The sequence below is a fragment of the Botryllus schlosseri genome, chromosome 14 (genome assembly GCF_051294905.1).
Source record: "Botryllus schlosseri isolate E-star chromosome 14, Bs_hap1, whole genome shotgun sequence".
NCBI lineage: Eukaryota > Metazoa > Chordata > Ascidiacea > Stolidobranchia > Styelidae > Botryllus > Botryllus schlosseri.
The window spans coordinates 24,572,892-24,589,724 of NC_137249.1; the positions used below are offsets into that span (position 1 = coordinate 24,572,892).

The 16,833-nt window shown below is 39.3% G+C and overlaps 2 protein-coding genes across 2 annotated transcripts in view; both read right to left on the reverse strand.

Moving 5' to 3' along the window:
* Positions 1-16,833, reverse strand: part of LOC145456538 (uncharacterized) — a 266,927-nt gene that overhangs the window by 176,285 nt on the left and 73,809 nt on the right. The window lies entirely within an intron of this gene.
* Positions 3,921-16,833, reverse strand: part of LOC145456551 (uncharacterized) — a 31,007-nt gene continuing 18,094 nt past the window's right edge. The window contains exons 2-5 of the mRNA XM_080334694.1: positions 11,150-11,279; positions 10,419-10,479; positions 5,354-5,505; positions 3,921-5,249 (exon numbers count right to left, since the gene is read on the reverse strand). Of these exons, the coding sequence (XP_080190820.1) occupies positions 5,069-5,249; positions 5,354-5,505; positions 10,419-10,479; positions 11,150-11,279 (524 nt within the window). The 3' untranslated portion in view covers positions 3,921-5,068. The remainder of the gene's footprint in view (positions 5,250-5,353; positions 5,506-10,418; positions 10,480-11,149; positions 11,280-16,833) is intronic.

Below are 16,833 nucleotides of genomic sequence, written 5' to 3' on the forward strand. Positions count from 1 at the left end.
AGAATGGCGAAAGAACGTTCAATAACAGCAGTTTGTTTGTTTGTTTTGGGGTATTCATGGTGTTTGTCGACTACTATGGTCATTTACACCAGGCCGATATTCTTCTTATTTTCCGTAACTGCCGACTTATAGCACGGCCCACCTCTAGGCTTTTTGTAAGACACCGCTGACGCGGATGAGATGGCGAGGAGGAGCCTAGGTAAACCTCCAACACTTAGGTGTCGGAATTCGGAAGTCGACCTCGGTATAGTTACATCACGCATTATGGTGCAAATATTAAAACTTTGTTGTAGCCTAGTACAACAAAAGTTATTTTCCTACATTCTGGGGTAAAATGTGTCTATCCTTACTAAGTAGCTTGCCAAGAATGGCGAAAGAACGTTCAATAACAGCAGTTGTTGGCTGGCAACACTGAAGTTGTGCGTGCACTGCTGGTGACACACATTGTTGCTTCATTCTGACAATGATGTCTACATTACAATTTTTCATCATGCGCTTTTTGATATAAGAACCAATGCCTACGCAGACTCACTTCAGTTAGGACATTGCGGTAGCTACGTTGAGCGTAACATCATGTCAACCTATTTGTTTCATTGGACCGTTTATGATTCACAATGAACAGACAATGGACGGTCTACACTGGTAAGCGTATAAAGTAGGCTACAATCTGTAAATGTCAAATGATAAGTTCACCGACAATGCAAACATGTAGCCTACGATACGATATGCAGGTTGCAAAAAAATTGACTTGGTAACAATTTTGACAATTTTTTGACCTAGCGCTACAATTTTGAATTTGTTTTGACTTTTTTGACATGTCGAAAAAATCGCCTGAATCATCGCAAATCATGTATGAGTTTTGTGTGTTTTGACCTCATGTGGAACCCCGGTATTCCGTGTAACACCGGGAAACCGACAATTTAGATCCTGTTCCTTGTCTGTCGAGCGAGATAGTGTAATGGTTATGCGTCCGGCTTCTCGATCGGTAGGTCGTGGTTTCAATCCCCGGCCGGGTCAGACCAAAGACTCTAAAAAGTGTATCCGCGGCTATCCATCTAGGCGCTCAGCATCCATGGATAGCGTGGAGGAGAAAAATACGGTGGTGCAGACTAGATGACCTTGCTTAAAGGTCGTATCGCATCTCCATCGTCAAAGCATCTCGATGGTGCCGGCGAAAATAAATCTGATCTCTCTCTCTCTCTCATACAAGCTTACTATTTGTGTTTTAATACTGCAGTACGTTTTTAATTAGTAAAGGAAGTTACTATAGTTGCCTAATTTCAATACATATCGTGAAATAAGATATAATCTCACAAACTAAATCCGATATTTGAGTACAGATAACTTACAACATCAATTTTACAACCAACTACCCAACTAAAACAAAAAAAAATCACGAAAACGTACCTTAGCTTGAGTCTGGAAAATATCCTTCCAGTGTTACTTGTTCCTAAATTGCCCCCAATGGCATGCACCCTGGCGGTAATCTTACTTGCGTGGAACGGGATTATTATTTGCTCAATATCCCGATGTAGAATAACATATCAATAATAAAATTAGGTATGTATAAATGTATGTAAGTGTTAATATCCGATGTGAATCAATTTTCTTTGCCAGTAAGGACCGGTTTACGTAGATTAAGATGGTTCATTTAACTCCTATATAGAAACGAATTGTGATGATCAGATATTACATGTACTCTCAAATTCCCTGTAATAACGGTATGTAGACTGCAAGTGGCACCCATGATGCAATGTATTACGATGTTGAGTGGAATATTGATTCGTATGCGTAAATTTGTCCATGTTCGTTTCGTAATGGCGTTTGATGTTATCGGTACTTTAGCAGGCTTAGACAACTAGATAATTCTAGTTGTGTAATTTAACTAATTGGAGCAAAATGTCGGTGATATAATTCTAACATAATTTGTGACATACTTCGATGTTGTCAATTTAATTCTTATCTGATTCCTGATTTTCCTCATAACGGTACAAGAGAACTGTTTAGTACGAAGCCAGCCACGCTTGCTGTACAGACATCTGTCATTTTCATGCTTATGAAATTGAACTGTCGTTTGATTTGAACTTGCTTACATTTCCAAGTTTTCGCGAATTCATTAACTTTCATTCTAATCTAATTTGGAAAAAACTGTGTGGTTACAATTTTAATTCTAGTCTAATTTGGAATAAAATTTGAAGTTGTAACTCTAATTCTGATCTACTTTGTACAACTCTGCTTTATAGGTACGTACAAAATCAGTGTCCGGCAGCCGTTGGCGCGCGAGTCATGTCATTGTTTATAAACAATTAAACATATTCTTTCTTGTTCTGGTTCGAAATCAGCAGTCCGCCTTACCATACAATCTGACTAAACATGTCATTTTTGTTATACTTGATATACGATTTTCTCATTATTATTATCTGTCTCGGCGATGGAAAGTTTCTGGAAAGCAGATGAAAACCCCGTCACTTTGTAGGAACGGCATTACAAATAACGGCTTTTTTCGAATTTCACATCGCAATAACACGGTGGCGGCTCGTCACAAGGTTGGGTAGAGGCTTGGGATAGCAACTCAGCACCAGAAGACACGTGTAATTTCTGGCTCGACATTAATATCAAAACGTGACTTCATGTTGCTGATGTTGGTCGGTGGTAGGAGCAGCGCTCTTCAGCCTTTTTTCAGTTGTCGTCACTTAACTTGTGATGAAGTCATCGACCCTGTTCACACACGGTGTGACCTTATGTTCTGTATATAGATAATTCACACCTACGTTCGAGGTCCAAATTTTTCGACGGCAATAACTCCGCTTCCACTGGTTGGAATTGAACCAAATTTGGTGAGCATCGTTTCTATAGACAGCCTAATACTTTCATGCGGTGAACAGAAAATTTTCAAATTTTTTATTATTTATTTGTATACAATAAATAGAAACTTTCTTCTCATGTAGCAAAGCGGTTACTGGCTGGAATTGAACCAAATTTTGTGTGTAGGCTTAAATTAGGTAACCTAACAATTTTATCAAGTAGCCAGTACGATTTGAGAAAAAAAGTCATTTTTGAAGAGCCCTAATGATCAGCCGTTTACAACGGTAGGCCTATAAAATAGGCTAAAAGTGGTAAAATATCAAATTATAAGTTCGCCGACAGTGCTAAATCTACGATACAAACGAAATGCAGACGTCAAAAATTTATTGATTTAATGAAAAATTTTGACAAATTTTGACCTAACGCTACAATTTTGACAAAATTTTGACAAATTTTGACATGTCAAAAAAAAAAACGCCCTAGTGATTACTTTTAATCCTAACCGATTGCTGTGACATTTCGTAATCGTAATCCAGTGATTCAAAAGTAATCGTAGTCAACATGTATTGCATCGATGTAGTAACCACTTCATGTTTGCCGGAAATAGGGGGTTTGGTTATACTACAATATCCCCATGATCCCCACAGGTCTCCTCGAAGACTTTAAGCCCATTATTTCTATTCGTGGAAAAAAGCTATTTATTAGTGAAACCAAGCGAATTATTTGAATAGAATTCAATTCGTCTGGCGTAGGATCGGTGGGAGACTAGCCAGTGTTCTTCAACCGATGTGCGCGTTGGGCCCTTGGGTGTGAGTGGGGTTCACTGAGCCAGGTTTTGGGGACATGCAGATGAAGTGAGACTGATTTGCAGTGAATACTTATTATAGTATTCTTGTTTTAATGAAAATCCTGTTTAATGGTTTTCTTCTGTTGACACAACTGCTGATTCACAGTTCACCTCGTCCACCATACAGATGTGTACTGTGGTATAGATATTTGGTTTTGTGGCCCAGCTAAAATTAGGGTCCACCGTAGTCTTGCATATAAAAGTAAAGGCGCGTCAAGTTAGAAAATGCTAATAAACCCCTGCCTTAGATTTTCCTGACGTCAATGACTGAATTGCTACTGGCAGTATATTTTCATCATCACAAATTCATATGGTATCAAGATCAACATGATATATTCGTCACATTTCTGTATTCATGTGAAAACATCTAAATGTTCGTCATAGATAGAGTCATGCATGTGAAAACAACAAAATAACCCTTAGGAAACATCGCAAGGAAAACAAGTATTATTCACAACCAACTTCCGCGATTAAAGTAAAACTTCAAAATTTCCCTAATTGTCATTAAATAAAATCTTGTGAGAACTTTTCAATTCGAAAAAATCAGCATTTCTTTGTACTTGACGATTATATTCGCCATACAAGCTGAAGACCATAAATCCTATAGTTTATATCAGGGACGGGCAATTTTAAGCGCCCCGCATAGAGTATTCGGTCATATACAGGATAATGTGGCCTGCGGCCGCAGAAAGATGGAGATGAAATACTTGCTCTGTTCGGGTCTCCATACATTTGCGAGCATAATCATTTTCGGCCATGAAAATGAACAGACAAAGCTGCGTTACAATTTATCTGATGCTCACGTGCAGTCTTTACCAATGGTTTCAACGTCCGACATGCAACCAGAGTTCAATATACTTGTCGACATTTGATCGACCACAGAAACAGATATCATTGACTTCAACAGCTATTGAACTGTAGGCCTATATTACGTCAATAAATTCATTAAATCGTGTTTTTAGACATCATGTTTTCAACTTGAAATTTACATTTTATACGATTCATTCATTGTATAGGTGGATAAATACACGATTACTGCATCGATTTAGGAAACCGGCCCGCCACTTACTTCATTTTCCTATATCCGGCCCGCCGACTGGACAAGTGGCCCGCCCCTGGTTTATATCTACAGGACTGTGTACAAGTTTTGAAGGGTAGCAATTAAAGGTTTACACTAAAGGTACTTGACCAGTATAGCTCATAACTGTAACATATTAACGCACATCAATAAATAGATCGAAAACATCAAGTTCATTTTTTCCGCAATGCTTTGGTAATGAAACATGCTTTCTCGTATTCAAAATATATCATAGAGGCCCGAGGGTTAAATTTGCACAAACGTGAAGACCCACAATATGAATGTCTCATATAGCATAATAAGCACTTCGTCAAATACGTAAGATACGATCATCTTTATCACAGCACTGCAGAAAACATCATCGAAGAAATAGAAAACATTATGGTAATAACAGTCACACTGACACCAGCAGAACGCGGGCCGCCGCATGTATCGTCAATGGTGGAATTTGTTGCGTTTGCAACGCTGCATCCCGTCCAGGCGTCGTCAAATACGGACTCAACATCTCTATAGTTGCATCTGTGATATAAGTATAGCGATAATTTTCGCAAATACCTCGAAGGAATTTACTTATGGTATACATGCAGCTCTGATATAAGTTATATAAACAAAGACATGCTCACCCTGCCGTGGCGCATAAGTCACATTTCGCCACATAACACGTCGAACTGATTGCTGATTTACTGTCCATATCCTGTGAGCACGTTCGGCAGTGCCGGTCGTTACAACCTCTTCTCACATAAGGAATATCGTCCGACGTCACACCATATTCGACCTTTATAAATTAGATCAATGTGTCAATAAAGATTGGCTACCTTTCGGTATACCTCGTGTAATAGACGCAGTTGGAACCCAAAATAGGGTTACCTCCGATGTAGAAACAAACACAGCGCTTGGAAGCCATAAACTATCTTGGTTGGTTGTTCGTTATATTCATATAGTTCCGTTCTCATTAAAATAGACTGGGTTATAAATAAAACGAACGAAACCTTTCGCACGTTTAGAAAACAAAGAACGATTTTAATAACATGTTGAGATCAAGTCGCATAGACGGCTTGGGAGCCATAAATAGTTATAGGAATCCCGTAACGTCATAGTTTTACTGTTGTCAAAAAAGGTACTTCTATTTTGCAATCAATAGGCCTTTTGCAGGACTTCGATCACGTGACTAGGTCGCATAGCAACCACAAATTGGGTAGCAAGCTACTTTCTCGCGCACCTGCTTCAGTGCTAAATATCGCATATTGTACTGTTGATTTCTGGTTGTAAACGTTTCGGAAATTTGTTGTAGAAGTCATCAGAGATTCACCTATGCTAGATGCCAATCCTGTACAAAGCATATAGAATGATATCGTCAGAATTACGCAGAAATCCGTCGTTAACGTAGCCGTATTTCGGATACAGTATATTATCGTTTTCGGGCTGTAAACGTTTTATATAAAACGCAAGTGTCATGGAAATGCGCAAGGATTCAAATATGTTTGATATCTTCGATTCATGAACTATGTAAACTCCTTGCGTCAAAATGATCGACATTGTAGCCGCTATATGGTAGTCAACTATGATTTTATGACACAAAATTCGACATTGCAGGACATTGACTGCGTGATATTTATTGCAGCATTAAGTTAGGTGTGGATAGTAAGTATACTATACTATAGTTGTATTGTAGTGGTATTTGATAATCATTGCAGCATTTTGATGATTGATATCGATTGCAATATATACAGGATACTGCTATTTTTAAGCCTAGAGACAATGACTGCCAGTGCCAGTACGTTGATGTGTTAGGAATTCATGCCATGTGCTACATACTATATATATATTAAACATCCTATGCTATTTCATGGCTTCTCAGTTGAACAATTCAAAATATTTAGACCTCTACACCTATATTACAAGTTATTGATCATTCTGTCATGCTGCCAAGTGCCACTACCCGAAGAAAAATGATCATCAGCTCCAATTGAGGGCGCAGCAAACTGTCCCGAGGCCTGGATTACTTGATTGATTGCCTGGATTGGATTACTTCACTCTTTGGCACAGTGCAAATATCTTGAGTTTCAAGACATGGCTATACCACATGTATACGAATTAATGATCTGATGGATTATCCCAAGAGAGCCGAACATAGGAAACTAAGAAATTGATGATGCCCTCGTCAAGAATTCAGCCTGGAGCCAATTATTATCACCACATAAAATTTGGTCATGCAGTAGAAGGCAGCGTGGTTTCATGCCAACAGAAAATGTCAGCAGATGATCTGGCCACTGACTAACTGTCCTGAACTTCTTTCCCGATGTTGATGTCTGCTTCGAAAATGATATTTCATTTGTGTACAGCAAGACAAGCGCTCTTCCGTAGATGCTATGAATCTGTCTAGACAAGTGGCTATGGAGGTAGATGAAAATACATAGGCATAAGAGTCTCGGCAGTTATTGAACTTGATAAGGTTAACATGCATTTTTCTTCGACTATTTCTTATGCTCTGGGTATCGAATGCACAAAAATTAATAAATATCACTTCTTTCCAAGTTTATTTGTAAATTCAATGAATCAAAGAATATCATAAGTTCAGAATATTACGGAGTCAATGCAAAAGAAACAATGTTCGTCGTCTTTAGAGGATGTTTCTGAGTTGGTTGAACCAATACACAGAGGGGGTCAGCAACGAAGTACTATTTTACCTGAGTACTAGCGTCATTATGAGTTTAGGCTACTTCCACTTCTACTTGACACTTTTTAGGTAGTACTTTTTTGTCAGTTTGGGGATTTTGTCAACTAGAAAGTAGCTTTGGCGCATGATTGCACCCCCTTCAAGCGTGAGGTTGTCATAACAACTGGGCAAAATAGCTCCAGTACCACGGTAACTAAATTAATTTTTGAAAATTGCACATATTTGTGGTGTCATCACCCTTTTGCGTTGATCAAGAAGATGCAACATGAAATGTTTACAGTTGTCACGTGGCATTAATTTCTAAAACTAAGGGACCCAACCAAATCTACTTCATGTAACGAATTTCTTGACTACTTTTCAGAAATTCATTTCTACTTCCACTTGAAGTACTTTGGACATGTCCTGGAAGTAATTATTGCTACTTGTACTGGAGTATAAATTGAGGCATTACTTGTACTCGGTTCCCAACAATGACCACGTTGACCACCTCTGGGTATAGGATGACCGATCTTGTCACTGCGTTTGAGCTGTTCTAAGAGTTATTTGATAGTTCCTCCCCCTAGTTCGCTAAATAGCGCACATATGTGACATCAACTATTTATCAAAATCGCGTGTGATTTGCCAAATCCACTTCAATCGCAGTTGTGAAGTAGTGCTAATAAGATCGGCATTGTATAAGGCAACAATAAAGCGCACTGCTTTGCTTAGTCTTGATGGCAGGTTCTCCCAAAAGATACTTCCGATGTGTTCAGCGGTTTTATAGCAGCACGCCAGCACCCAAACCAGCAGACAGTACATCCTGATCCTTGCGGGTCCCGGCTGCTTCAGTCATATCGTCCATCCAAAATCAGGCTCCATAACAGACAAATAGTTCTGCTTGAACTAACAAATACTCTTACCAGAATATAAACCAATCGCTTTACTTCAAATGCATAAATTTAAGTACATATGATCAGAGTTGAGTACCGTAATACGACTACGTTACCGATGGATTTCTGCGTAATTCTGACGATATTATTCTAAATGCTTTGTACATGATTGACAACTAGCATAGGTGAATCTCTGATGACTTCTACAACAAATTTCCGAAACGTTTACAACCAGCAATCAACAGTACAATATGCGATATTTAGCACTGAAGCAGGTGCGCGAGAAAGTAGCTTGCTACCCAATTTGTGGTTGCTATGCGACCTAGTCACGTGATCGAAGTCCTGCAAAAGGCCTATTGGAGTCGAAACGTGGTTGCGCCGGTTTAGCACATAACTGTCTTATTCTGATTGATCCGCCAATATATACACATTAGGGTTGTTCAAAATTTGGAAAATCTTACAAATCCTCCGTTGTAATTTCTTATTCTATAGATTATTTGATTTAAAAAAACGACACTGGGCCTAAAAGAAGCTCACAGGAAGGCCATTAAGATTTCGTACAAAGTGTTTGAAAGTAGCTGCCAAAGAATGGGCGTGCCACCGACCATAGAACCGCGAGAAGACTAGTAATCACGAAATCACGGCTCTTGATTGGTTAATCGGCTATGCTTCAATGACCACGGCAGCAGCAGCTTGCTGCTTAGGTGATCAAGGAGTCTGCTACCGGCCGCGATTCTGAAAGCGCATTGTATGTAGGTTGACAGATAATGATTTAGGATTGATTCGGGGTATGTTGAGGTACGAATTACATGATCAACAAACAACAGTTGCTTCACAAAAACGTCTAAAGCATGACTGCTTTTTGTGAAGGAAACCACCGTAACCTATATGCCTTGTTTTCATCGTGGGAAAGCATATAGGTGCTTATACAAGTGGCGACGGATTCTTGGTTTCTGAAAGTATATATCAATATTGAATACGACTATAAAACTTAACAATGACACTATAATTTGTGTGATCTTATTGGGCACAGGTTGTAGTCCATAGTTGAAGTTTTGAATGCTTTAGGGATCGGACGAATCAGACGGTTGGGCATGGCACTTATCAGATGTTTACAGCAAATTGAATTCACTTGTAAGTGTTTTCAAAGTCCCTTATGCTGCCACAGAAACAAGGTGTAAATCTAAGCACAGACTATGCTTGATATGATATACAAACTATGCTGAATACTATGCACTATGCAGCATTGTCTGTGCTTGCCCTTACACCCCTTCTCTACGCGATTATTAGGGACTTTGACATATCATATCCAGCATAGTATGTGCTTACTTTTACACCTCCTTCCTGGGGCATCAACGCATAAAGGCTACGGCAGTTTCCTTCACAATAAAGCGGTCATGCTTTTTAGACGTTTTTGTTAAGCAGCTGTTGTTTGTTCATCATGTATTTCGTACCTCAACATACCCCGAATCAATCCTAAATCATTATCTGTCAACCTACATACAATGCGCTTTCAGAATCGCTACCGGTACCGGACTCCTTGATCACCTAATTAGCCAGCTGCTGCTGCCGTGAACATTGAAGCATAGCCGATTAGCCAATCAAGAGCCGTGGTTTCTTGATTACTAGTCTTCTCGCCATTCTATGGTCGGCAGCACGCCCATTCTTCGGTAGATACTTTCAAACGCTTTGCACGAAATCTTAACGGCCTTCCTGTGAGCTTCTTTAAGGCTCAGTGTCGTTTTTTTTATCAATAATCTATAGAATAAGACATTACTATGGAGGATTTGTAAGATTTTCCAAATTTTGGATAACCCTAATACACATCATTAATGGTTTATGTATGACGTTCATTTATGCCTATACGTGCCGTGTATTTTAAGACGACAAGTCCTCCACTGCAAGAACCCGAAAATTAACGTAACTTATATCATGAATCATCAATCACGTTTTTTAGCGTTTCTCATCCTTATCTCCGAGCCATTGTGTAGTCAATATGGGTTTTTGAGATAGACTATAGGCTCCATATACCTTCATGTGACATATTTTCAACTATAGCTAAAACTATTTCTGAACATTCAATAATTCATGTTACACGTCACAAACGAAATTGTTTTAGAGGGATACATATACATTACCCACCGAGCAATAAGGCTTGTATCTTTCGGTCCTGCAACGTTGAAGTACGCTCCCTCTTTCACATCTACCATGCATAACAAGATGTAAGCTATACCGATATGGTATTTACATATACTAACTATACAATTGAATAGTATATTCATATTGAAATGAACCCAAATATTTTCGGCTGACACTCGTCAGGGCTAATCGTCAGCAACTAGCAGAGAATTCAAAAGAACAGCGTATATCAACAATCGTAACACAAAATATGACGTCACCAGCACGAAATATCGAATACGAGAGCGTTCAATGTACTATTTTTAGATGATACACGAACTCTTTTTGTTTACACAGCCTTGGCTGGTGTATTTTGATAAAAGTCGACTCTAAGGCACACAAATGAAAGTGTGAGCGACCTTGGAGTCTTGGAGTCGACTTTTATCAAAATACACCAGCCAAGGCTGTGTCAATAAAAAGAGTTCGTGTATCATCTAAAAATAGTACATGGAACGCTCTCGTATTCGACGCTGACGCTGACGATTACCCCTGACGAGTGTCAGCCGAAAATATTCGGGTTCATGTCAATATGAATATACTATTCAATTGTATATTGAAGTTCTGTACCTCCAAGAAGCTATTCAAATATACTAACTAATGATTCCGCAATACATATATTTATTGTCATCCCAAATATCTTGCTTGCGACTTAACAGTTAAACCTTCGAATTACCTAGTGGTATATAAAAACTTACTTAATGTCAGTTCCATTCAAAGAAATGCAATTCTGACATGAAATGAATTTGCTTCCACCGCCGTGTCTAGAGCTCATCTTCACTTTTGGAATCATCTGGCCCGCTATGAATGCCGCTATCGAAAGTTTTGCTGTAATCACAAATAGGATGCCATTCAAATTTGTCAAATACACTATGATTGGAGGGGATCAAATCACGGACTAAGTCTGAAGTTGATGACTCAGTGTTGCATACCAGTTCTTTGCAAGTGTAAAATATTGTTTCCATTATATTACCGTGAACTTCCATTTCTGTACAGTGTAGTATAGACACTTAAGGTGAATCGCGGAACACTTTCTTCGTAAGACGCTATCGAAACACGGTCATTGAAAATCAAATCGAAACCTGAAATGGTGAATAATATATGCGCATAGGGAGCGACAAATCATCTACGCTGGAACAGCCTTGAGAGCACAGCAGTCGACATTACTTGCGATACACTCTGCCCAACATTCGGGCTGGACACACTGATTCCATTACTCGAATCTGAATCGAGTATTCATGCTATTGGTTCGTGTCGAGTTGAGAGATGGGATTGTAGTATTGAAGAAGTACGCGCCTTTACCACTAATTTATCAATGAGAATCACAATTTGGATAATATGTTTCCATGTGGAAGGTTGTGAACATCGATTGGTCGTATCGCAGTATACGAACCATGTCTACTGCAGGAGCGGGCAACTTCTCCATTCGGTGGGCATGATATGGGTGAAGTACTTGGCGGGCCGGATTCTTGAAACGATACATTAATTGCTTAATTATCCACCTATACAAGGAATAATGTATTTAAATTAAAATTTAATTTTGAAGGACAGAAACCAACACCACTACCTAATGAATTTAGTAACGTAATGTAGCCTATTTGGACATCTGTTGAAATCAATCAGATATCTGTAGCCAAGCAAAGTTGCCAACAAATTCTTTGAACTCTGACTGCATGTCATGCGTAGAAACCCTTACTAAAGACTGCATATGAAACATCAGTTAGATTGGAACGCAGCTATGTCTTGTCGATATTCATGGTCGAGAATGTTGGAGCGCAAAGGTATGTAGACCCGAACAGAACAAGTAGTTTCATATGGTCATATTTCTCAAGCTAACTGAGATTAAGTAACTGACGCATAACAATCACTATTTTTCGTGTCTTCAAATGTTACACTTATCAGCCTAAATATCACTTTGAGCCATTTTCGGCATTGGACAAGGCATGAGACTGAAGGAAAAAATAATAAGGCCCTTTGCTCTGGAACATAACATGCCTGTAATGTGACTAAACACCGAAAACGAAGAATCCGAGAAAACGGAGAACTAACGAATTACCTACAGTCACTATAGTTTTACGCCGTGTTGGGATGACTCGAGTCACCTTTTTCGTATGACTTGAATTGACTCGAGTCACTTTGCTAAAATGACTTGACTTGACTTGACTCGGCGCATCAGAAATGTGGATTGACTCGTGACTCGCCGCAAAATGCACGAGTCAATTTCAAGTCAAGTAGTCGGTGTCGTTAAAAATCACTTTGTCTTGTATATGGTCGGATTGTTCGCGAAACGCTGGTGTAACCCATGACAGCGACCAATCATGCAATGATCGTGCGTTTTACTGAGCATCTATTGTTCTCTCACAAACAAGTCGACCGCAAACGATGTGATCGAAGCTTACAGCTTACGTTGTCCTAAATTAGTAGTAAAGTAATGTAATAGCAAAATGTCTGTTCTGTTCTCTATTCTTACCTTAACCGAACCTCTTGCTTTATTGAAATCGAATTCGAATATAGTTTATATATTCCGCAACCATCCGCGAACGCTCGAATTGTATTATATCAATTTGTAATAGGGTGGTGTATTGCATCTTATCAATTCGTTTCTCTATTTTGTCTGGCAACTATAAACTGAGGCTATGCAATTACTTACGTTGTTAAGCTGTTCTACGTATAAGTACACTGTAAAAAATCTGGTAGATTTACTGGGAAATCTCTGTAAATTTTACCACGAATTACCGGTCGCAGCCAATTACTGTGCGTAGCTTGTCATTTTACATTTTGATATGTAATATTACCTTAATATAGCTGTAATGTAAGTTACCAGAATTTCTTTGCAAAATTACTGACAGTTACTCGTTACTGCAGTTTACCGGGCTATTGGCAAAATTGATTAGCTTCAAAATCGCTGCAGCCAATGTATACGTAGAACTGAATGTTACTGATGTATCATTCTAGAGGTGATTTGACCTGATTTAACCTCGTTTGCGAGACTGGGGTCTGTCATACCGAAATTGTTGGCCCTAGTATCAATTTAAGCTTAGTATAGGGTACAAGAAATAACTGACAATCGTAGCTAATGTGGTACACCGTAGCCATATTATATTATAAGGCAATGGCTGTACGGCCAGTCTCGCTGGTTACATTCGTTGTCACGGATAAGGCTGACAAGTTAGAAAATTAGTTCAGGATGTATAATATTGCTCGGGTAAACTAGAAATATCAGCACCGCATGCTCAGCTGACCATTTGTTAATGGCGGACAAGGCGACCTGTAATAGGTTACATTAGGTGACTGCTTTTTCTGAGATTCGTAGTAAACAACCGACGCACAACTGTGACATCACAAGCAGCGTCTGGTTAGGTAAGTACAGTAAGTAGTTAACAACACATGGAATATATATCAATTTATACGAAATTAGATGAAAAAAGGGACTATATGCAATGATAAATGTTTCTGTATGAAAAAAAGACCCATATCAATCATTATAACGTGGCCAGTAAATATTATTTGTGTCATGTGTCAGCGGATGAATACCATTTATTTCGAAATCGTTCGAGTGTCGTCTGGCCAGTGGCCATTAGTGAGGTTTGGGCAAAGGGTGGAGCGAAGCTTGTTGTGCTTGAAGAAAGTGGACACGATCGTTGAAGATTCCTAGGAATGCTGAATGGAATATTTTTCCATCGATAACCACTGCATCGTGATATCATGAATGAATATACAGTTCCAATGTCGTTTTGGGGATTTGAAGAAAATGTTGCGATATTTTTGCATCGTGTTGCTTTGCGATAGGTATGAATGTACGTGAATTTACAAGCTGGTATGTAATCCTGATTTACAGGGACAACATGTAGGTAGGTAGGCGGTAAATTGACAGTCTCGATCGCAAATGTACGGGAGAACATGTAAATTAGATATACCGGAGGTGACTGTAACATTACAGTCTGGCGTGTAAAGTGAGATTACCGGACGAGTGTAAGTTAAATTTACATTGACGAACGGTAATGTTAGATTACCACGAAATGTCTGGCTACCGTGCTTCCAAACATTTCGCGGTAAATCGAGGTTTTTATTTTTTACAGTGTAATCGATGCCTTCTTGCGTGTATATTCAACTCTATATTCGTTCATCGGTTCAAAATCAATGAATGACCACTCAATCTGTATTTCAGACAGCTAGCAAATTGTAATAACGTAATCATGCCTAATAGTTTGAAATGGTAACTTGACTTGAACTGTGACTTGACTCGTGACTTGACTTGACCTGACTCGACTTGACTCGAGTCACCTCAAGAAATCGAGTGACTTGACTCGAGTCACCTTCGAAAATCAATTGACTTGCAATGACTCGAAATGACTCGTGACTCGAAGGTAGTGACTTGATCCCAACACTGGTTTTACGTAGTAAGCAAGTAGTGAGGAATTGTGTCAGAATGTGGCCGCGGGTTACATTATCATGCAAGACCGGAATCTGTCTGCGGGCCGCTCAAAATCCCGTCACGGACCGGATCCGGATCCATTGTCACAAAGTACGATAAATTTGATATGGTCGATAAAATATCAAATCATATAATGTGATGTTTAACTGGCATTATGTTCGTTGCAGCCTCATAAAACGTTTATATTTGAACTTTCCGCACTATTCATACTGTTGTGAAGTAATAATAAATGATACTCGAGTATACGCATACCTAACTACCATACAAAAAAAATCTCTTTCGGCAATGGATTATCTCACTTATTGAAAGCCTTATAATATGATACACTACTTTGTCCTTCGCATTTCTCATACCTCAGTGATCCGTATTATTGTTTGACTGGCGTTTCACGTCGTACACCCTTTCTGCTGCGTACCTGTTTATACCCATTTCCCGGGTATCTATGAACTGCATGGAATTTACTCGAAAGAGACTGGGATTTACATGATAGCCGCCCATGCGATTTGAAGGCGGGCCCGCCGATTGCGAAGGATGATATAAGAATATTACATAATGTGAAGGTCATGCGATACCGCATAATTCATAAATTCAATTGATACCAAAAGCTGTGCCCTCGTGGTTTGCACGTACATGCTCATTGCTCAGTGAGCATTGCTCGCGGTGTTTCCAAAATAACAACGCAGACCTGAAAGACGTGTAAGACGTGTATAGGTACATAACTTACATATGTATTTTCAAATAGAAATTTATTTTCGTGATTATGTAAAGCGACGATGTATAAATGGAACGTTATTGTTTTATTCAATGGTTGCCCGACATATGAGAATGCCGCACATTGGAAAATGATAGTTGAGCATGAAACACTTTAGCATGCATCACTTCAGCATATATATATATATAGGTCTAGCTCTGTCTGCGTTCAGACTTAGAGCACCATCACCGAAGTGATGGAAGTTTCCATCAAAAAAGGGAGCATCAGAGATTTGAATTATAAATTAAATTTCCCTTGAAAGTGCTGCTTTTGAGAATGTCCTGATGTCGGTGTCGTTCCGATTGAGGACATTGCTCATCAGCGTTGCGGAGGGTCTTCCTTTTTTCGTTCTCCTTTCATCTTCAAACGTTCAGTGATTGATCACTTTCCCATAAGTTTCCAAATTTTCCTTTTCATATTATGGGAGTATGTTCTCCGTGGACATACGCATCGATAGTGCTAGGTTTTCGTATAGTCTGATCCACATCATTTCCCTCAGGTAGCCGAGGTCCGGGGCCCCGCTCTCTCTCTTGCTTTATTAAATTTCCGTGGTCTGAAACGTTCTTGTCTGGTAAATGGTGTTTTCATTTTTGCCACTATAATTTTATGATCTGAATTTATTTGAATAGATCTTTTTGTACAGCAGTCGGCCATATATTGCCGCAGCCAAGATTCGCAAAGAATGTAGTCCAATTTCTTTCGCGTTTTGCCATCGCGGCCAGTCCATGTTGTTTTCTGCCGTTCGTGATGTATATAGAACGTGCTAGAGACGCATAGGCCTTCTCTCTGCAGAAGTTGATCAGGCGATCACCGTTATCATTGTATGTGCAGTTCGTTATGCCTTTCTTACCATTGAAAGTGCTGTGCGTTTCGCATAGGTTCGTCGTAGCATTCATATCTCCCATTACAATAATATTTTGGAAAGACCATTGTAAAATTCGGCCTTGGTTGATGACGCTTTGTCTTCCGTCGAGACATAGCTGATGATAAATTTGAAGTCAAGGTTGTGCACGGTAAGTTTTGTCACAATCAATCTGGGTGATAGGCAATGTTCCCTCTAAGCTGCACACGTGCGCAAATGCGCAGTGCTTCCACGGTCTCTGCGCACAGAAAATCTAAGTGCGTTGTGCAGTGAGTTGGTGAGTGTGCGCAGACTTGTCAAAATTAGAGGGAACATTGGTGATAGGTTAATTACT